This window comes from Antennarius striatus, chromosome 6 (genome assembly GCF_040054535.1).
Source record: "Antennarius striatus isolate MH-2024 chromosome 6, ASM4005453v1, whole genome shotgun sequence".
NCBI classification, from domain to species: Eukaryota; Metazoa; Chordata; class Actinopteri; order Lophiiformes; family Antennariidae; genus Antennarius; species Antennarius striatus.
In genome coordinates, this window is record NC_090781.1 from 5,418,665 (window position 1) to 5,442,643 (window position 23,979).

The 23,979-nt window shown below is 41.1% G+C and overlaps 1 protein-coding gene across 3 annotated transcripts in view; it reads left to right on the top strand.

The window, feature by feature from the left end:
* Positions 1-23,979, top strand: part of tbcela (tubulin folding cofactor E-like a) — a 57,180-nt gene that overhangs the window by 20,852 nt on the left and 12,349 nt on the right. For all 3 annotated transcript variants that reach the window (XM_068316903.1, XM_068316905.1, XM_068316902.1), the window contains exon 6: positions 9,573-9,829. In XM_068316903.1, the coding sequence (XP_068173004.1) occupies positions 9,573-9,829 (257 nt within the window). The remainder of the gene's footprint in view (positions 1-9,572; positions 9,830-23,979) is intronic.

A 23,979-nucleotide genomic window follows, 5' to 3' on the forward strand; every position in this document is an offset into this window, starting at 1 on the left:
ACTTCAGCTTCCAGACCGACAAACAGCTGCTGGCTAACAAACCGGACATAGTGGTGATGGAGAAAGAGCAGAAGAGAGCAGTGGTGATAGATGTGGCGATTCCAGCTGACGCCAACATCAGGAAGAAGGAACATGAAAAGATTGAGAAGTATCAAGGGTTGAAAGAACAGCTGGAACAGATGTAGAAGGTCAAGGTTAATGTGGTTCCCGTGGTAGTAGGAGCATTTGGGGCAGTGACCCCCAAACTGGAAAAGTGGCTCCAGCAGATTCCTGGAACAACATCTGAAGCCTCAGTCCAGAAGAGTGCAGTCCTAGGAACAGCTAAGATACTGCGCAGAACCCTCAGACTCCCAGGCCTCTGGTAGAGGACCCGAGCTTGAGGATGACACACAGATACCACCCCACAAGGGTGAGAGGGACATTTTTTTATTTTTTATAATATACATATACTAGCAGGAACCAGTGGAAATTCCACGATAAAACAATAATATCAGACTTAATACCAAACATATTAAAACAAATGTGTTGCTATTATAAACCAAGCGCACCCATCACAGAATTTTCCCACCAGCAGGCAGCCCATCCCAGTCTCACCCAGAACTGGCAGCTGCGTCTTTGGCGAGGAACATGATGAATGAATGAATAAATGAATACATATATAAACTTTATGACTCATAAAGAAAGAAAAAGACAAATTTGTATTTGTATCAATTTGTCTTCGACCTGGAGCTGTTATACGTCAGAACATACAGACACCGGTCACACAGACTAACGTCACAGCGTTTTTGTCGCAGGGAGACGCCCCCCAGATAGAAAAAGTTTTGGTTACAGTGTCCACATGACAACGCAGACCCGGCGTTGTCTTGTGGACACTGCAAAAAACTTCACTTTGGTTTCGTCCCGGATATCTTCATTGTCGTGTGACTGAAAGGCACAACCGCAACAAAAAGTCTCGCTATCCGATGCCTTACATATTGTTCATGTGATTCCTTCCACTAGATGTACTGTGATTGGTTTGACTGTAGCGAGTGGAGATAAAACGTAACACCATCAAGTTTTCAAGTGAGCTTATTCAAGTATATACGTGGGGAGATTTAAATATATTTCTTTAAAGAAAACGCATTAAAATATAATTAACTCTTATCATAAATATTATCATGATTTCTGGTTATGTTAGGCCAGCAGACAAGGTTTTGCTAGCCCTGACCGCCCACCATTGGTTTAAAGCCAGAACAATATTACTTAAAACACTAACTAGAAAAGTGTGTTTTTAGTCTTCTTTCAAAAATATCAACAGTCTCTGCATTCTTGAGGTCCTCCATCAGGGTAGTCGACAAATGAGGGCCAAAGTGGCTTAATGCTGGCTTACCATTGGTTTTTGTTTTCAGTTTTGATTTTGTTAAAAGGCCAGAGTTATAGAGTTAATAGCCAATGGCAGAGCAGCTATGAGAATGTTGCTTTCAGGAACCTGTGGGAGCAGCGAGTATCTGTGGTGGGGGTTTCGTTTTTCTTAAGGACAGGAGACAGTGTAAAATACAAGATATTTATTTGTCAATTCAAATCATGTATAGGTTGAGTAGCAGTACAATAATATCATCAATAGGTTGAGTATGAGTCCAATAACGTCATCGATGATATTGACAGACAGACAGGTTCAACAAACAGACAAGTTCAACAAATACTTATCTAAGCATGATGAGAGCTCTGGGGACGATGAAAAAGTCCTCCGATGTGTTGTTGCAGAGTACTCTGGGTACAGGAAAAACTTCAAGTACAAACTAAAAATGGATCACATCTTTTTTTATACTCTAAAGGCGTAACTATGGGAGGTGTGAATCAGTTGTTTAACTTCATTCCCTCTGCTCTCCACTAGTCTTTCCCCCGGTTTCAGTAGGTACATCATGACCTCAAGAAGTTAGCAGAGACATCTAGTCGACAGTTTCACATGGCTGATGACATAACCTAATCAGTCACACAGACATTTAGTGCAGACAAAATTATTAACAGATACTGACATTTACGCAAACACTTCTAAAAACAGATTCGATTCTTGCAGAATCTTTCATGACCTCGAGGCTTCCTGGGGCCGTTTCTCCCAAGTGCTGAAAGATTTGACACATATTGATTTTTGGGTCAAGAAATGATATTATTTTATTATATTATTATATTATTTTATTGTATTACTTTTGTATTAAAACTTTCCACCACATATCAGCCCATACTCTATTTTTACCTTTCGCAAGTCGAAACGCTTTCGTAACTAGAAGCAATATTTTCCTGCTGAGAAATTTCATAAGTAGAAACTTTCAGAAGTAGAGATAATCGGAAGTAGAGATACCACTGTAAATGGAAGTTGATGCCATCTTTCCTGATGCTGTCCCTAAGGGGAAGCATGTAAAGATTAAAAAGAAGTGGCCCTAAAATTGAGCCGTGGGGGACCCCACCCCCAATTTCCTGGGATGTGGGGTTGTTCTGTGGAAAAACCCCCAAAACCAGTTAAAAAGAGTTTCAAAGAAGCTAACCAGGTGTTTAAAATATGATGGTTTAACTGTATCAAAAGCGGTGCTTAGATCCAGTAAAATCAACATTGTATGCTAAATTCCACCTGATGCCATTTAAAATCTTAAAGTACTGTCTCAGTATTGTGGTTGTTCCTAAAACCAGAGTGATGTTTCTCTGAAATGCTATTACAGTAATCCCTCGTGCATTCGCGCATCAACATTTGTGATTTCAACTCATTGCAGATTTTTAAGTAGGAAGTCACGTGATACCGTATGTGCATTCTATTGGCTGACAGCATCCGGAAGTGAGTGTCTGTGAGTCTTGGAAGGCAGCATTTCCATGAGACACAAAAGTGCTTTAAACAGTTTATAAGAGTGTGGGAAAAGGTAATACAGTATAGGGAGGGTTCATAAACATTTACAGTATTTTCTGCTCTATAAGGTGCACTTGATTATAAGGCGCACCCTTAATGAATTGTTCATTTCACAATGTATTTAATAGATAAGGCACATCGGATTATAAGGCACTTTTAATAAATTTTTTTTAAAAAAAAACTAGCGGCTGTAGTTGCGCTATCCGTCCACTAGACAGAACATTCATTGTCTGAGTACCTTTAATAAACTGATGGCCCCTATCGTTATGTTAATGAGGCCATTCTGAGCTTCATCACTAAAACCTGATCACTTGATCACTTTGCCATTTTAGAAAGAAGTCAACACACTGGGTTTTTTCCTTAGCTGCTGAGATTTACTGATAAAAGTACTACAAAATACGGTAGTACAAAATTATCTAAAAACATGGTCAAATTAGATTTTATTTCTCTAGCACCAAATCCTAACAGTCACCTCATGAATCTTGACATATAGAGCTGGTCTAAAGAAGTTTCTCAAGCCTATTTAAGGAAAGCCAACAGAATTCTCTAGGCACAAGCAGTGGAGAGGAAAAGAGCAGAGCCGCTTCACAGCTCGAATACAAAAGTGACTACGATAGTCACTTCGGCGATGCCTCCTGACTACCGTAGTCAAGGGGTGTAGCCTGGCCAGACTGCTGGCCAGAGTGCCTTCTGAGGGCGCTTCCAGGTGGCGCTGACTGCTGGCTTTTTTTCAGCGATCTTGGTTTTAACCAATATTAATATTAATCCATATTTAAAGCGCATCGGATTATAAGGTGCACTGCAGGTTTATGCAGCGCTCGAAATTGCGACCATTTTGGTCGTATATGCGGCCAAATTTTTATCAGTGCAACTATTAAATATATTTGGGGGCACCGGAGCGATGAGGGAAAAAAATATCTGGTGTGCTTTTTTTCCCTCTTCTTTCTCGCTCTTTCTCTCTCCATAGAGCAGGGGTCACCAAATGGGAGACCGTGGTCCAGATCCGGACCGCGTGATGGTTCTGTCCGGATCCGTGACCACTCCATGATAAATTCACGAGAGTAGAATTTATCATGCATTTTTACTTGCAATTCGCGGCTACAGACGGCAGGTGCTGCTGCTCCAGTTTATCCGGTAAAAGCTCCACTCAGTTCAGCCAATCAAATCGTTTGTCTACCCTGCGCTGTCAGTGCACCAGGAAGTGAGACAGCTTGCTGCCGCTACAGCGGAGCACAGAAGAAGGGAGACAGCATAGCTCCAAACAAAGGGAGGTTAACGAGGAAAACCGCTGGTTAACAATGAGTGGACAAAATTTATGTTTATTCCTCCGTCAGGCAGTTCAAAACCACTTTACCTCATATGGGCCGAACACGGAGCATGAATTAAAAGTGGTAACATGAAATGCCACTATGAAACAAAGCACAGATCTTTTGAGCAGAATTATCCCCTGAAGTCCGAGCTGATGGCAAAATGACAAACAAAATGAAAAATGCAAACGAATGTTCACTAAAGGCAACATAAAACATCTTTTAGTGATGTTTTAAAATACAAAACAATCCAATAATAACCAAAATGGTTCAGTCCAGTTACCAGGCTGGCCTTACAGCGCGCCACAATGCGCTATTTAAGCCACGTCCAGGTAGTGCCTCGGTTTTGCCCCTGACCTGGAGGCAGACCAACGCAGCATCCTCAGGTGAGCGTCTCTCATACAGTTTTGTGTGGATGTGGGGAAAACGCATAGGCGCCGAGTGTGCACCCTGGAACGCACTACCGCGACAGTTTGTTTGGTGCGGACATGTGAGTGTGGACCTGCTGGAGAATGTGCGCGAAATAGTCTGAGCAAGACTGCGCTCCTGTGGTCCTCCCAGGAAACAATGAGAGCGCAGCTGCGGCTGCTCTCCTGGGCGAGGGAGAGAGGCGCGCGGAACGGAGATGAATGGAGCGGTCTCTATCACTCCGTCACTGCCTTGCTTTTGGGTAGGTGCTCCTAAAGTCTTTCCTGGTGCTACTAACTTCTACATTTGGGAGCACCAGTGCTACCAAGAAAAAAAGTTAATTTAGAGCCCTGCTATGAGAAAATTATACACTTTTAGGTGCGCCTTATAGTGTGGAAAATACTGCAAATTGCCGTAACTAATAGCATAGGTTGTCGTTTTATCACGGAATCCGTTATTTGCGTGTGGCACCTGGAAAGCATTAACCCCGAGTAACGGGGGTGCACTGCACTGTTTTAAAAGTCATTAACTTGGTTAAAAAAAATATTACTTAAAGGGACAGTTAAGTCAAAATGAACCAGGTCTGTATTTGAAGTACATAATTGAACAAAAGGCTTGGCGGCATTTTAATTTTTTTATGAGCTATGGGGACTTAGAAAAACAAAATTTATGATAAGTTACAGAGCGCGCCTTGACAGCGGAAGTGACGCAATTGTAGACATCACGGTGAATCCGTATCAGCGCCTTTATATAAATATACAGCAAGAGAAACGTAGCTAGCTGACAGTATCACATTTATCAGGATATCATCTAAAATCATGTCATCATCATCAGATATTGAGGACGAGTTCCCTGTGAACCCACCTGGGGTGTAATTATCCTGTATAATTATCACCCGATGTATGCAGAGGATGATAGTTTGCTGACATCTAGCAACTCATCCCTGGTGGCTTCATCTGAATCAGATTCTGAGATATCGAACTAGTTATAGTGTAATGTTTTGGTTTACTGTGTGTATGTAAACGTTAATCGTGCTACTAATGTTAACGCGCTAGTCCGTCAATGGGATTTCCATATTATGTTAGCATTGAGCTGACTGCCACTCGTTACTGTTGGACTGTGTGGAGTTAATAAAAACTCTAGTTTATATTAATAAGTCTTGTATTTACGAATGTATAAGGATCAGGGCCTGAGATGCTGTTTTTGTAGCTGAGAGCTACCTCCAGGCCTTGAAATTAACTTTTTTTCTTGATAGCACTGGTGCTCCCAAATTTAGAAGTTAGTTGCACCAGTAACAAATTTAGGAGCACCTACCCAAAAGCAAGGCTGTTTTGTGAAAAACTTTAATAAACAAGTCCGTGGAGGTGGGTACACAGAAAACTCACTCACACAATGAATCAAACCACTCCTTTAGGGCTATAATGAATGTGTGATTTATTACACGCAGAGAATAGAAATACTAAGAAACAATAAGTACAAACAAACAAACAAACAAACAATAAGTCAAAAGACCTCTATGATGCTAGACTAAATGTGTCGTTTAGTCCCCGCAGGGCATAGCAATGCAAACAAACAATTCTATGATGCTAGAATAAACTGGTAGTTTCATTCCCCACAGAGCATAGTAATAAACAAACAAATATTTGCTGGGGCTAAGGCAATATATGGTGGCATTACAAATATGCTTTGTCTCTTACCTTGACACAGGGAAGGAGAGCCCACAACCCAGGCAGAGTAGCTTCAACCAGGCTGGGCGTCCGTAGGTGTAACCCGCAGCTGACTCTTTCCTCGGAGTATGAAACTCCTCACCTTTTATACCTTTTAAGAAGAAAGGCCTGCATGCGAGCAGGAATGGCCAGTTCCAGCTCTCAGGCAGCCCTCCCTTTGGTGGTACCCCCAGCTGAGGAATAAACATCACTACCCTCGAGAATGCATTGTAGGAGGCTTTCATGCACTCGTAAACCATCTTTATCAGGAGACCTTACACCTTTGGAATGCACCAAACCTATCACACCAAAACTAAGAAACCTAAGAAATCTTTATTACACCTTGGAATGCAATTTAGAGGCTTACATGCACCCATAAAACATCTTACACCTTGACTGGAAACAGGTCTCCATCTCCTCTCCATCGGTTCTCCTTTGAGACAGGTACTGGGTCTGCTGCATCTGGTTTAATGGGCTGTGACCTGCTGTGACCTCTTTGTCCAAACAAACTAAGATGTGACTTAGCCCAGCAGTTGCATGGAGAGGTTTTGAAGCAAGTTCTCAGCAATGACATGATAAGAGTCAAATCAGGACACACACGATACAAATTTCCATTACAAAGGCGTACAGACAATATATGTAACATGACATGTATTTTATTCACAGAACCGTCAACACTTTTGTAAACATGTTTATAACATTAGTTGGGTCTCCTGGCTCTCAGTCCCTCTCTCATCCACCTTTTCACTGAAGGCCCAGCAACAAAGTTCTCCTCAGGAGGACCCTCTACAACAGGGGTATTCAATTAAAAGTAACGGAGGTCTGGTTAGAAAAATTCCTCTTAGTAAAAGATCCGAACCAAAGTCCAGTTTGTGTCTTATAGCCGGCCACTATATCCACATTATCATTTATTATCAAGCAGCGCCCACTGTCTATAGCCGCGAACGGCAAGTAAAAATGCGCCAAGAAAAATTACACTGTGAACTTATCATGGAGTGGTCACAGGTCCGTACAGAACCATTATGTGGTCTGGATCCAGACCGCGGTCCGCCATTTGGTGACCCCTGGTCTATGGAGAGAGAGAAAGAGCGAGAGAGAAGCAGGAAAAAAAGGCACACCAGATTTTTTTTCCCTAGTCGCACCGGTGCTCCCAAATATATTTAATAGTCGCACTGATAAAAATTTGGGCGCATATGCGACCAAAATGGTCGCACTTGATTCCTGGCTACGCCCAATTAAAACAGAGCGTTAAGGGCAGAGGAGAATTTATCAACATTCAGTCAAAGATATTGAGGACCACAAATCACTTTGGGAGAAGAGATGTCGAATATAGTGTAGTTGGACATCTGGCAGCTGAATGACATGAATTTTAAAAAAAAGCATAATATAGGACCTAAAGGCAGTGGGAAAGACACCCGTCTGAGAACGGCCTGTGGGTGTTTTTTGAGTGGTCAAACGTTATGGTGGTTGCAAGATTAAGTATTGTAATGTGTATTGTGTTAATGTAGTGTAATTGTCACGGGTTCGTGAATGCAGTGGGGAAAAATTGATGGCACAGCCGCAAAAGATCCGTTTTTGGTGGGGTTTTTATTTTCACCAACAACAAGCAGTGAAAAAATATTTACAGTGCAGATCAAAATTCCCAAAACCAAAAACCCAGTGCAACAAAAAGAAGTATATACAGAGAAATCTTACACTACCAATAGGAACCTGCATATTATTCAAGAACACTCAACCTAGCTCCAACTCTGCAACTCCCAACTCTCAACTCTCCCAACTCTCTCCCATAAAGCAGAAATGCTTCCCTTAAATAACCCCATGCCCCTCCCGTGGCAAACCAACAATAATTAAATGGGGTTGGTTTTACAATATCTGATATAATACACCTGAAACTGAAAAACCTGCTTTACAAAATAAACCAGAACAGAATAAAACATAAATGCCCATCATATGGCTGTTTAAACATTTATCAAAACCCTGCAAAATACAAAAAAATCCAGTAATCCACAAAATGGTTTAGTCCAGGTACCGGCTGGCGTGACAGAGCCCCACTTTACGCTATTTAAGCCACACCCCAGGTAGTGGCTCGGTTTGGCCCCTGAACCGCATACGGACTAACGCAGCATCCTCAGGTGAGCGACTCATCAAGTTCTGTGTGGGTGTGGGGAGAACGGGTAGGCGCCGAGTGTGCACCCTCGAACGCACTACCGCGACAGTTTGTTTGACATGGACCCACCCTAGAATGTACGTGCAACAGTCTGAGCGGGACTGCGGTCCTGTCAGGAAACAATGAGAGCTCTGCTGCGGTTGCTCTCCTGGGCGAGGGAGAGAGGCGTGCGGAACGGAGATGGACGGAGTGGTCTCTATCGTTCCATCACAGTAATGATTACTGGAATGGATGAGATGTTTCTGTAAAAATAAGGTCCAAGTCCAGTATTGTGTGTATAGTGATCAAAGGTGGAACAGAGTCGATAGGAGCACGGGCATGGTGGACATCAGTTGGTGTTGGACAGAGCAGCTTGTGTGGGTTTGGGGAGAATTGCATGCTGAATGCAGTATGCCAGGTTTCACTTTTTGATAAATGTTTGTGCTGAATGCCAACCTTTCTATTGATGGCAGGTTTTGAGGAAGATATAAATGGGGCTGAATATATCACGAGTTTGAGATTTGTGCTGTATAAGGATCAGGTTTACTGACATTCCACAGAAATAAAATCTGTCCATGTGAACATTTATAGTTTATGCAATGATTGATTAAAATTGTTTTTTAGAGAAAATGTATATAATTTGGTTTTCTAGCACATATGTTTTAATTCTATTCATGTGAGTGAATGGATGCGATACATTTGAAAGACTCATTATGATCTTATTATGATTCACCTTATATGAAAAAGATGAAACGACACAAAGACAGAAGGACCAACAGTAATGATTAAAATAATAGCAATGATTTTTCCCCCTCAGATTCAGGAACAACTTTAATGAAGCCTTTTTAACATTTTTCAGTAGGTTACAGTTTTCTACAATTGAGTTAGAGTGCCTAGCCTTGACCAAGGTATATGCCCTGAGTCCTTTTGTAGATGAAACTTCTGTCTTTTGTGTTTTGAATAATTCCTTTTAAAAGAGACCCAAATACATACAAGAGAGTGGGTAATCACTTGATAAGGAACTACACATGACCTGTTTGAGTAAAGGACCAGGTCATCCTCTTTTAATATACTTAAAACCAGCAATGCTCCTAACTTTTTACACTGTTTTTTCCCATGTTCATCTGGAGGCTGGAAGAGTTGTTCCTGTGCCGTAATGAGTACAGTAGTGTTCATGACTCCAGTGTGGCCTGCCCCAACTTGCGCCTGCTTCACATCGCTGACAACAGCCTCAAGGATTGGGCTGAAGTCCGCAAGTTTGGCTCCATGTTCCCAAGATTAGACACTCTGATCATGGCCAACAACAACCTGTCCTCGATTCAGGACAACAAAGATATCCTGCGGCGGCTTTTCCCCAACTTGCGCAGTATCAATCTGCACAACTCAGGTCAGTGGAACATTGAATTGTATATGTTCAACAATTTAAATGGGTGTTTCATTGTCCTATGATTGTTTAATTCTAGATGGAATGAGTTGTTCCCTTTCATTCACAATTTCCTGAGACCTGTCTCTGTGTTATAACAGCTGACAAAATTAGCACAAGCAAACATGTCAGTCTGTCATAAAGCCTTGTGTTATTTTGTTTGTATTAGAATGCATTCTTGTCCATATCAGTTTTTATCCAAGGTTATGCTTCTATATTGGACAACATTATTGATTGATTGATTGATTGATGGATTGAATCTATTTATAGTTTTTTTGAGAGCTGAAGAGGCAAAAAAATGTTTTCTGTTTTTACATAATGTAAAAACAGAAAACATTGTAATTGTCAGTGTTTGTATGTTCGTCCGTACGTCCGTTAGTCCACCAAATATGTTCACAACTGTTGCAGATAAAAAGATGAAGCAAAAAGCATATCACTCGAGCAATGAGATGATGATGAGATGATGACCTTGACCTTGAGAAAAATTGTTCAAGGTCAAATTTCAACTTTGTACTCATTGCAGATTTTTGGAAGGCAGTCATGTGATACCGTACGCACATTCTAATGGCTGCATTTGGAAGTGCACTATGTTCTGTGAAGTTCGGACTTCCGTGAGACACAAGAGTGCTTTAAACAGTCGATAAGAGTGTGCAAAAAATTAATACTATAATAATATGAGAAGGGTTAATAAATGTTTAAATTACCGTAAATTATAAAAAATTGTTTGTCAGTCTGTCACGAAATTTGTTAATCGCCTTTGATTCCTGAAACACATTAACCGCGAGGAACAACAGCGCACTGAATACCTTTTTAGGTACACATCTCTGAAACCTGATAAGATATATCACAAAACAAAAAACAAAATTTTCAGGAAGCCAGAGCCACAATATTGCGTAGGTCAGGGTAAAATGTTGAATTCAGGGGTGTCGTGGGATGTTGCAGTCTCAGACTGCCTTGTTTAAATTCACTTCATTGTAGTTCATGGATATTTATTTCGAGGAGAAAGTATATAGAATATCTAACCCAACTTCTGTCAATTATTGTTTGATTGATGACTTTGACCTCTTTGACAGTGTCAAGTCCCGCCCCTTCCGGTGTATGTCCCACCCCCCTCTTCCGGTGTATATCCTGCCCCTTCCGGTGACTATCCCTCCCTATTGGATGACGTCGCATAAATTTAAAATACAGAAAAAATATATCACGCCCCTTCCGGTGAATGTCCCGCCCCCTTCCGGTGAATATCCCTCCCTCCCTTTTTGTCAATCATGTAGCGATCATGCGGTGATCATGTGGTGTTTGTATGATGCAATGGGTTTTTCCCGGAGGGGTTTCGTATGATGGTGGTACAATGAGAAAGTTGCGTTGAAACTGTTGGTTTTGTCAGTGGCGAGGTGATCATGTGAGGAGAGGGTCAAGTTAGTGAATGAAGGGGTTTTCCCAAGTGATTGTTCGTGGTGAAGATCAATTAGTTAGGTAGTGGTTGGGGCTACTTGTGTGTGTGTGTGTGTGTGTGTGTGTGTGTGTGTGTGTGTGTGTGTGTGTGTGTGTGTGTTATACGAGTACTTTATTGTCACACTGTGGGGAGTGATGGAAATTTTATTACATTATCTGATGAACAATTGGGGCTAGTTTAAAAGAGATCTCAAAGATGTTTCTTTTACTTCTCCTAGACAACTATGAGATCTGTAGGATGCCAAACTGAGACTCAAACCTATTTCTTCTGTGTCTCAATTTTTTCTCAGGAGCAATAAGATGTACTGAATCTCAATTTAGTCTCCTTTTAGGTTTCAGAACAGATCTCCACAAGGTCTAATTTACTTCTAAGAGTTTTCTGTCTCTTTGGGACCTCAGGCAGAAAAATCAGAGAGCTCTCTTTATGAACTTATTCTACTCTCATCCCTGCTTCAGGTTATTTGAATCTCATATTAACTCATATGGACCAAATTAAGAGCTCTCCTCTAGCACTCATTTAATTCTCAGAGTTAGATAAATGTTTTGGTTGTTTCTTATCATCTGATGTGATTTGATTGCTTATTATTGTACGCAGAATGAACTGATAGAAAATCTATGATTGCAGGCTGCAAAGACCTTTTTACCTTTAACATTAATTTTATTTTCTATCATTTTAATTATTCCACTGCACATAATTAATATTTTAATGAACCATATAAAACACATTGTAAAGTAAAAACATAAATTTATTTTGAACTTGAGTGCAATGGTTACACTTTTAACATTTCAGCTGTTCCATGCTAAGCCCTGGCGTGACAATAGATTTGCCAACGTAAAACTGTTGAGATCACTGACATTTGTCTAGATGTGGCATTACAATACAAACTATTTGTCCATCAACTTGGAATTTAACATTTTCAGTTAGGACATCCGGTTGGAAAAATCAACGGCTCAAAGTAAAATCACATCTTCTAGTCCATAATATGTTTAGCCCTTTCAAGTTTGTTAGGGAAATGCGTAGCAAATACAATACCAGGCATTGTTGACAAATTCATGAACATCAGCTTGCCCAAAATACTTTCAAGTCCAACTACTGTCCTTTTAACAGGAAACTCCAGGAGGCTCACAATATGGAAACATCCCACTAGTCAAAGTATCTCGTAGAAGATTTTTGCTTGCAACTGCAAATTCATTCACAAAGGCAAGTTTTATCTCATTTTGACCTGCACTGGTTTCTTTGTAGGAACACAAAAACTCAAATCTGGCCATATTTGATCTGCAGACCATCACAAAATAACAGTGTGTAATTGTCGCGCCTTTTAGCTTAGACATACTGCTTTGACGTTTCAAGTTTATTTATTCTTATATAGCCCAGATTCACAAAGAATGTCTCAAAGGGCTTTACAATCTAACACTTTTCCCTATTTGAGCTCTGTTATATGCCTCGACAACATTATTATGTAAACCCTGACCAAGAACCGTTTCAAGAAGAGAAATATCAGTTTCAAGAGATCTATTGGACGAGGGACCAACATGGCCACAGTGTTGACAAAATTAATTGTTTGATAACTAACTTTGACATTCTGGCTAAAAACTTGGTAGCTTCTGTGTTCAAGTTTGTGTTTTGTGTGATGCCAGGGAGAGATTGTATAGTCTTTATAGCATTGACCATTTGGACAGGTATATTCAGGGTCCCATGTATAAGATGTAGCAAGTAACCATTTTTGTCTTAAAAAAAAGCAAGAGTGTGTCCACAGAGGTCCAAGAGCTCTTACACTATTGGCTAAATGGACAAGTAAGTGCATATTAGCTGTCATGTACCGTTCACCACAGTCCACTTATTTGAGAACAGAAATTCCAGAGTAGTTTTACAGTATGATCTACTTGCGCAGGGTTTTTTGACTACCTCAGACGAATAAAGATTGCTTCACTAAGGAGCAGGAAATGGTTGTAGTATAGTCCTGCAAAAATGCCTCGGAATACAACAGGTCCAAAAAAATAGCAAAATGGACCAATACTCAGATGCTTTAAAGAACATTCTGTGAGAAGATACAGATTGAGGCAATCTAATCATAAATGTTGGCCTTATTTCTTTCATCCGTTAGTCAACTTCTTTGATCTAACCATATTGATGCACAACAGGAAAACTCTGTGGAGAGCCACAAAAACATCAACAGACGTATTACTCCCAGTAGTACAGAGTGAAAATAGTCTACTCCTGTACCCAGGACCAATTCATAGCTGTTTAGTTGGCTGAGAAAGGTAGGTCCCTTCACCCCATGTACAATGTTGTTGGAATCATAGACCTTCTTAGCATTATCTGCAAACCCTTGTGGGTATGAGGTGGCCCTTTTGGATTAGTCTTCTGGAAAGGCATGGACATGACTTCCTTTCTCCTGTTTTTATTGTTTGAGCTGGTTGTTCACACTTCAGACATCCAAACTGTCCATTGAATTGAACAGTATTAAGCACCAATGCTTTTGTGGGCAAATCGCAGGTTCCTGCAATGGTAAAGGCTTTGCACCAGCAAACTTAGCAAAAATTCCATCTCTTTTGATTTTCTTCAGGGTGTTACATAGAGGTTCAAGAAATGTCAATATTGATGGTTTTGAGTCCCGAAACCAAAGACCTGCAAATATCATGTTTTCTCATTTTAGTACATTCAACAATATTCAAAGTTGAACAAAGTTGAACAAAGTTTAACTCATTTATAACCAATTAAAAAGGCCAAACAGAAAACTTTGAAGACTTAAAAATGGGTTTGCCATCTGTGTTTCACATTAAAGAAATGTTCCTGGAATCAGTGAGAGGCCAATTGTATGTATAAAGTTTCTGATAGGCTTCTCCATCATAGATAGATAGATAGATAGATAGATAGATAGATACTTTATTAATCCCGGAGGAAATTGCATATATCCACTACTCAGGCATTAAATAACAAATAATACTGGATAAACACCAGGAGAAAAGGAAACATTGACATCACAGGACATACCACAAGACATACATTACACTAACAGACAGACACATGCAGCACTAACAGGACTTATATACTAAACTATAACTAAAATATAAACAGTATAAAATTTAAAAATATTACAGTATTAAAATATAAACAGTATAAAATAAAATCTAAACAGTATAAAATTGAATTAAAATATAAAACAGTATAAAAAATAAATAAATTATATATATATATATATATACAACAGTATAAAATTAAATTTAAATTAAATTAAATTAAATCCATATTCAACCCCGTGCTGACCTCGCCACCTCCCCCCCGCTCCTCCTGAGAGAGTCATTGTACCCCCTGATGGCACGGGGCACGAAGGAGGACCTCAGCCTCTCTGTGGAGGCGCTGTGTGACAGCAGTCTGCCGCTGAAGGTGCTTCTCTGCTGGGAGAAGGTGGTGTGTAGGGGGTGCCTGGTGTTGTTCATGATGGCCTTAATTTTAGACATGGTCCTGCTCTCCAGAAGCGTCTCCACAGAGTCCAGGCTCAGCCCTACCACTGAGCCCGCTCTGCGGATGAGTCTGTTCAGACGGTCCATATCTCTTATCCTGGCGCCCCCACCCCAACACACAATGGCGTATGACAGCACACTGGAGACTACGGACTGATAGAACATGAAAAGGAGCTTAGGACAGATGTTGAAGGAGGCCAGCCTCCTTAGGAAGTACATCCTGCTCTGCCCCTTCTTGTACACACAGTTGGAGTTGAGTGACCAGTCCAGTCTGCTGTCTAGCTGCAGTCCCAGGTACTTATAGTTTTCTACCACCTCCACCTCACTGCCTTTGAAGATCACCGGCTGTGGGGAGGGAGGTGCCCGCCGGAAATCCAGAACCATCTCCTTTGTCTTGGAGACGTTGAGCTGGAGCTGGTTCTGTTGGCACCACTCCACGAAGTCAGCCACCAATGCCCTGTACCCCCCCTCATCACCCTCCCGGATACATGCCACTATCGCGGTGTCATCGGAGTACTTCTGTATGTGGCATGTATCCGAGTTGTGCTTGAAGTCTGATGTGTAGAGGGTGAAGAGAATGGGGGATAGAACGGTCCCCTGTGGCGCCCCCGTGCTGCTGGTCACCATAGAAGACAAACAGTCCCCCATACGGACGTACTGGGGTCTGTCCGTTAGGTAGTCCGTAATCCAGCTCACGAGGTAGGGGTCCACAGCCATGGAGGTCAGTTTATCCTGCAGGAGCTGGGGCTGGATGGTGTTGAAGGCACTCGAAAAGTCGAAGAAGAGCACTCTGACGGCACAGCCCCCGGCGTCCAGGTAGGAGAGTGTGCGGTGGAGGAGGTACATGACAGCATCGTCAACCCCAACCTTGGCCTGATAGGCAAACTGGAGAGGGTCCATAGCACCCTGCACCTGTGGACGCAAGAGCTCCAGGACCAGTCGCTCTAGGGTCTTCATTACGTGGGAGGTAAGAGCGACCGGTCGGTGGTCGTTGAGCTCAGTAGGGCGTCCTTTCTTGGGTACAGGGACAATGCAGGAGGTCTTCCACAGTGACGGGACCCTCCCCAGCCGCAGACTGAGGTTGAACAATTGTTGCAGGGGGTCCCCCAGTTCCGAAGCACAGGCTCGGAGGAGTCTTGGGGAGACCTTATCTGGTCCAGCCGCCTTGTAGGGACGGAGCCTCCTCAGCGTTGTCGTCACCAGGTCTGCAGTGATGATGGTCTCGGTCGTGGTGGGAGCAGGAGGTTGTGGCGAGGTTGAAAGTCCAGTGGTTGAGGTGGGGCCGTTGAGCTTCGCAGTTCTTGGAGTGGGCTCGGGAGAAGTGGCAGGGGTGGAAGGAGAGGAAGCACAGGAGGAGGGAGCATCAGTGGAGCGGTCTGTAGGGCCGGGAGAGGCCTGTAGGCCAGGAGAGGTCTGTAGGCCAGGAGAGGCCTGGGACGAGGAGCCGGGAGTGGTGGGGGAGCTGAACCGATTGAAAAAGCTGTTAAGTTCATTCGCACGTTCAATATTCCCCTCCACAGTGCTGCGCCCTTTCCCGTGTCCGGTGATGGTTCTCATCCCATTCCAGACCTCCCGCACTTGGTTGCGCCCCAGCTGCTTCTCCAGCTTCCTCCTGTACGCCTCCTTGGCCTCCCTCAGGCAGAGTCTCACTTCCTTCTGGGCCTTCCTCATCTCCTCCTCGTTCTTGCTCCTGAACGCCCGCTTCTTCCTGTTCAGGACAGCCTTGACTCCCTTGGTTACCCAGGGTTTGTTGTTGGGGTAACACCTGATTGTCCTGACAGGGGCCACGGTGTCCACACAGAAGTTCATGTAGTCTGTAAAACACTGAGCTGCCCCCTCAATGTCTTCCCCATGTGAGCCCACAATAACATCCCAGTCGGTGGTCTGGAAGCAGTTCCTCAGCATCTCCTCTGCTTCCGGGGACCACCTCCTGACCTGTCGTGTTGTTGCTGGCAGCCGTTTCACCAGCGGGATGTAGGTGGGCTGTAGGTACACTAGGTTATGGTCTGATTTACCAAGTGGAGGGAGGGGGGTGGCGGTGTATGCCTCCTTAGCATTAGTGTAGAACAGATCGATGGTTCTGTTCTTCCGTGTGGGACAGTCTACACACTGGACCATTGTGGGGAGAGATGAGTCCAAGGTGACGTGGTTAAAGTCACCGTTGATGATGACGAGCGCCTCCGGGTGCCGGGTCCGAAGAGCAGCGGTGGTCCCACAGATGGTCTCTCGTGCCGTCTCAGGGTCCGCACGTGGAGGGATGTAGACGGCGAGGACGATGACGTGTGAGAATTCACGCGCCAGGTAGTAGGGTCTGATGCTAACAGCTGTTAGCTCCAGGTCGCGGTTACACAGTGTTGATTTCACCGTCACATGTCCCGGATGGCACCATCTATCATTGGTGTAGATGATTAATCCACCTCCTTTCTTCTTACCGGCGGTGTTCGTGTCCCGGTCCGCTCGGACGGAGGAGAAGCCGGTTAGTCGGACGTTAACGTCTGGCACATCGCCAGTTAGCCACGTCTCAGAGAACACCAACAAGCTGGTCTCCCGGTAGCGATGATCAGTCCTGCACAGCGCCATCAGTTCGTCCACCTTGTTGGGTAGAGAGTTCACGTTCCCCGTGATGACGGAGGGGACGGAGGGCTTGACTCTCCTCCGGTTAGCGGCTCTAGCTGTTAGTCTAGTCCTTTCAACTCGACCCGCTCGGCATCCGCGATATCATATATTTCTTCAAAATTGTGGTGACATTTCTTTATGTCTATTAAACCTGAATCTAAGTTTAGTTTAATTAATTGTTTTACATTTATGCATATTTCCTATCTCTGTTCCCCCAATCCTTGTGTATCCTGTTGAAAACACAGAATAATAATACATTTAACATACTGTACAGTATTTAACACTTGCATGCAAATTTATTACGAAAACATGGGTAAAACTAATGCAGTATGTGAAAAATCCTGCTAGAAGTCCTCCCTTCATAAGGATTAAATATTTATACTTTATTGACTATTTTTGAAAGAGGTGGTTACGCACTTGAATAGTCATTTTGGACATTTGTGTTGCTGTACTAAATTATGCTCAGACATGTTCTTAATATCTGTTATATATATATATATATATATCACACGCACACGCACACACACACACACGCACGCACGCACGCACGCACGCACGCACGCACGCACACACACACACACACACACACACACACACACACACACACATATTATGGAGGAATGTTGTCAGAACCAATGGAGCTGACAAAATGTAGCAGAGAGAAGACCATAAAAGTTGACCATTTTCTTAAAAAAAAGAAAGGAAAAAAAAAGCTAGAAGTCCCACAAAGGTGTTAAAATGTAACGTTATCTACCCGTATGGAAAGTATTATAGTAGAAGTCTTAAAGTATCTGACATTACAGTAAATGTACTTCAGTGTCAAAAGAATACATCAATTACATATGAATTTATATGTATGGGTTGGTTTATTGACCTGGCCCATTACCAGATCTGATATTAACCATTTATCTGAACATCTGAGTCAGTTCAATCAGTGATTCAAATTAGTTAAAAAATATGCTGCTTTAGTTCCAATGACTTTGCAATCTTCAAAGTAAATTAAAACTATGGTTATCAGATAAATGTAGTAAACAATAAAGTATTTGTCTCCAAAATGTAGTGAGGTGGAAATATTAAGTGTCAAGGTATGTACCCCCTGTACTTAAGTACAGAACTTGGGTGAATGTGTTTATACTAAATCACTGCAGGTGACTCTAAAAATATACTAAAATGTGCATTTCCTTACTTTTCTTCTGTATCTTTTGTAAATATTTTGTTCGCTCTTCACTCTTCTCCAGCGTGAGTTGTACCTCTGTGCCATTTTTAAAAACTATTAGACCCAACTGAAATATTTCAACTGTAGAAATAAGCACTTGAAAAGCACTCTACATATAAATATAATTTTATTATTTATAATAATCATAATCATCATCATAATGAAAACAATTGCTGACTTCACACTGTTTAAAACGCATAAAAGAAAACTGGCATATAATATCTTTCTAAACATTTTTTTTTTATCGGGGTATTATAAGGTTGTAAATGGAAAAGAAATAATATGATATACAAATCTTGAAGGTGTAAAAAGTTTTAGTTACAAATGAAGCTTTACAAAACTCATGAACTAACAAAATGTATTGTACAAAGCTAACGGTCAAGTTGTATGCTTTCAGCATGCAGTAATTGTACAGGTGGACCTTTTCAAACATGCATGCTCGGAGCGAGCGAAAACAACACGAGCCGTTCAAACCTATAGTACACATTCATCTGATGGGGTGACCAAAGCAAAGATTCTGATCACGCAATTCATTGCCGAACACAACATGCCTGCTGCTGTTGCCGTCCATTTTGCCGATCTTATCAAAGAAATGTAACCAGATTCAAATATTACATCTGGGCTACAAGTACTGTGTAAGCTTACATGCATAGATGTAAGAGCAAATTAAAACTTTCGTAAGAATCAGTCCACCCCGGGGTTGACAAGTATGATAACTAAAGACAAATATTACGTACCATTAGCGTTTATTGACACTGAATTTTCCTTGGGATCATTAAAGTATCTATCTATCTATCTATCTATCTATCTATCTATCTATCTATCTATCTATCTATCTATCTATCTATCTATCACTGTCTTTATAATGCATCTATGGCTGCACTTGCCGCGCACACATTATGACCTTTGAACCCTGTAAGTCTAAGTGACATCATTGAACAGGACCTGTCCAATGATTTCAGATCCTGTTCAATGATGTTGCAGCATTTTGGACGCATTTTTCTTGGCACGCAGCATTTTTAACTGATGGAGCTCGAGCGTCGTCATTGGATAATTTATGACGGGGACTGACTTAACTAACTTAATGTCTGAATCCATTGCCGGGAAGATCGAGGAATGGAGGACATTGCAGCTCATTAAAAAAAAAAGGTAAGTATCTTTGGCAAATTCACTTGGGCTAAAAGTTTGCCAGATTTAGACAGCAAGTGTTTATGTTGGTTCTGATACTTTTTGATGCTTGCCATGTGTCAAATTGACGCTATAGATATCGAAGGTATAAGCAAAGACCACACGTAGCCTTGAACTTACGGTTAGCTAATGTGTATGTAACTCTGAAAATTATACTTATAGAAGTATTACTATTTCTAAAAACAGTGGACCACTTGAACTTACATCAATTTTGTATGACTGAAAAATTTTGTGGTCTTGTTGTAGCGCCACACATTTCTCTAGCTTCATGCAGCTTGCTTAAGGTAAGGACCTTAATTTGCCTGCACATGTCCACTTGTCCACGTATTGTCCGGGGGCCCCTGGGGGGATTTAGACATTAGTGGGAATGCCTGTTTACTTTGTTTTTCACGGGACCATTAAGCATGTACTTAAATTGACTATTTCACATGAACTCCAAAAAAAGCCCATAAACAGCAGTAATATTTTCTGTTTGTTAATTTGTTAATTACCTCTGTGTGGCTGTTTATTATATACATCGTTATATTGAAAAGATAGTGAGATATTTTGTTAAAATGATTTTCGAATGCAGAAGATGCATTGTTTCTGTCATTATTTGATTTCAAAGATTTCAGTTTTATTTTTTCCTAGATCCCTTTTAAAGGGTGATTATTTTTTGGGGTAACATAACATGTTAATAACCACAAGAAGCCTATCTGAATTTATGTCTTTGTTTATTAAAAAATATTTTTGTTGTATAACCAAGTTTCCTATCCATACAGAGAAGGCATACTTGAAATGCATGTATGTTGCATGTATTGCTGGGTAAACTGAGTATTTTGTGAGTATCTGAAGTCCGATCTAAGTGTCCTCTTTTTTTTGGAAATCAACATATGGTCAACCTATTATCATTACAAAGGTCGAGACGTAGGGAATTGAGAAGGTTCACATTTCCAAGATATGTTATCAGTGAGCAGGGTTTATGAGCAGTGTCCAGAACAAAAGAGCCATACAACTTACGCTAGAAAAGTGCAATCCTTACAGAAATCACAGCCTGGAGTTTTACTGTAACATTCCGTTAATGTCTTTGAGTTGTACTGTTGTTGGTCTGCTGGATTTAGATCATCTTTCTCAGTTCTTGAGTAGCCTAATATAGTTAAATTAATACAATCTGTGTATCCATAGATATCAATGATTTGCTCTACCAAACCATGAGGAAAAAAATGACTTGATTAAACAAAATAATTGTACATTGTGATAGAAGAGTTTCAGCTAAAATGAAAGGAAAGGTGTACAAAACTGGTGAGACCAGCGATGTTGTTTGGTCTAGAGACAGTGTCACTGAGGAAAAGACAGGAGACAGAGCTGGAGGTAGCAGAGATGAAGATACTGAGGTTCTCTTTAGGTGTGACCAGGATGGATAGGATCAGGAATGAGTACATCAGAGGGACAGCACGTTAGAAGTTTTGGAGATAAAGTCAGAGAGGCCAGACTGAGATGGTTTGGACATGTCCAGAGGAGAGATAGTGAATATATTGGTAGAAGGATGCTGAGTTTTGAACTGCCAGGCAGGAGGCCTAGAGGAAGACCAAAGAGGAGGTTTATGGATGTAGTGAAAGAGGACATGAAGGTAGATGGTGTGAGAGAAGAGGATGCAGGAGACAGGGTTAGATGGAGGCAACTGATTGGCTGTGGCGACCCCTGAAGGGAAAAGCCCAAAGGAGAAGAAGAAGAAGAGTTGTACAGTGAACCACCTTTTTAAATAATTAATGTGTTGTGCTTTTATGTATTGAACAGGATGAATGGCCCAGCATAAAATAAAAGAGATGCCCAAAAGAGTGTGAAACCCACCAAAGGAGATGAGTTTCTACGAACCAGACCCCAGCTCACCCAGAGATGACAGAGATGGTATAAGCTATTATTTACTGTTATTTTTAATTTACTTTACACACTGTTGTCACTGAAATCTTTGACATTCTCTGGTGTCATTGGGTTTTTTAATCATCAATATGTTGGCAAACTTGAGGCACAAATAGTGTTTTGTTTTTTAGGAAATGTTAAGAGCGTATAACCCTCACTTGAAACTTCAGAAATTTGCAACTCTATTGGTTAAATTATTAAGATTAAATTATGGAGATGGGAAATGTATTTAATAATGTAAGAACTAAGGTTGTCACAATACTAGAATTTCCAATACTGATACCCAGTATTGGAAATACTCAATACTTGATTCCATTTTCAATTGTGCAGAAAATAAAGATCAGAACTGTAACATCAATGACCCCCACCCCATTATCAAATCGTAACAGGATTCCCATTTCAATCTACCTCACTGTGTAATCAGAGAATCCAGGGCTACATAAGTACACTTATGTTTTCTCAGCTTCAATCTGTGACTTTGAGAGAAACAGTGTGTGCACTTAGTCTGCTGGATGCTGTCGGCACAGCACACGTATTCAAGAGGTGTTGTGATGGAGTGTGCTGTCAGTATCAATATTTTTGCAATTTAATATTGTATCCGGATACAATGATTGGGTAATAATACTCTGAGTATAGATACTTTCGACAGTGCTTCTAATAACATAGTAAAATACTAAAAAGTGATAAAATGCTCTCCACAACACAACTGTGCACAGTTTATTGCCTTTTTGTACCCTACCCAATTGAGCAGATTTTTGATTTATAAATTAATAATAATGCTTACCTAATAAAATGCCTTTCATACCAGAACTGAAGCTCAAAGTGCTTTACAACAAAGAATTCCAGCACCAAGTGCTTCATAGAACATTTGTAAAAAATATAATAAAATAAATAATCAGTAAATACTGAATGAGAAAAAAGCAAAGTTAAAGAAGAGTGCATAATTCAAAAAGTTGTATGAGAAAAGAAGTGTGACACAAATGCAAAAAAGAATAAAGTTAAAGACAAATGTGAAGTGATACTGAAGATTTTTGGTTTTGCTAAGGTCTGAAAGGATTAGAAATGAGACAAGTAAGATATAGTTGTATGTTTAATTAAGATTGATTTTTAGCCAGCCCTGGTTTACTCAAAATCTCCTTTATTTACTTTTGTGTTGATTTTTAGGTCATTTAGTATTTTTGACATTTGAGGATGGATACACGGCAAAAAATTTTAATGTCTGTGATATACTAAGCAAAGATGATGAACCCATCGCTTGCCTCAGAGATCTGAAGCTAGGAGAAGAAGTTCTTGCATGATGGTCTGACAACAGATTCTACAGTGCCACCGTGGACTTCATCGCAAAAGCTCACAAGACAGTGGATTTTTTTAAAAAAGGCCACAAATAAGGACATTAAAAAAAGTGATGCAGCAGCTCAAAGATTCTACAACCTTCCATCCTTACCTCAAGCAGGTCAGTCCATCTCTGCACAGGATCCCCCACATGCTGTGGAACACGGCGTCATCCAGTTTCCACTTGCCTGGCCAGTGTACCAACCTCCATCTACCGAATCATCTCTACCTGTCCAGCCACATCAGCCCATAACTGCCTGGCCACAGTGCCAACTTCCAGTTTCTCAGTCATCTGCACATATGCATCAATATTACCCTTCACAGCATCATCATAGACCTACAGACCTATCAAAACATCAGCCTGTTTTGATAGATTTGGACCAGCAAAGACAGCCACCATCTCCTACTGGAACAGCCAAACACAGCTTTCTCAAAATGCTGTAGAGTCCTGTTACACAACAACAAGCTGCTGCTCTTCAGGATCAGATTCAAACTACTATGTCTACACATGAGACATCTTCAAGCTCATCTTCAGATGAGAACTGTTTTTGAATTTGAATCAACAGAAAACAGATCATGGAAGCCATGTGGGGGCATGCAGGGCAGAGGTGGGAAACTTAGAGGAGGAGAAAGCTAAACTCCAGAATGTGCTGTCTGGTATAAGTAAGTTTGTTTTGTCTCTGGTTGATATCAATTGTTCCTTTATCACTAGTCCTTTTTTCAATCACAGTTTTCCTAAGGTACCCAATTGCTATTCAGTACTGTATACCCAAGCAGTGTAAAATGAACTATAATGTAAAATAATCTGGGCAATGATCAATTGTGCAAAATAAAATTATAATTATAGATATTTGTAAGGACTTTAGACATTGGTAGTTATTGGGTGCTGAAGCTAAAACTTTTTTTTTTTAAATCCAAAGATTTCATGATGGGTTAAGATTTTGAC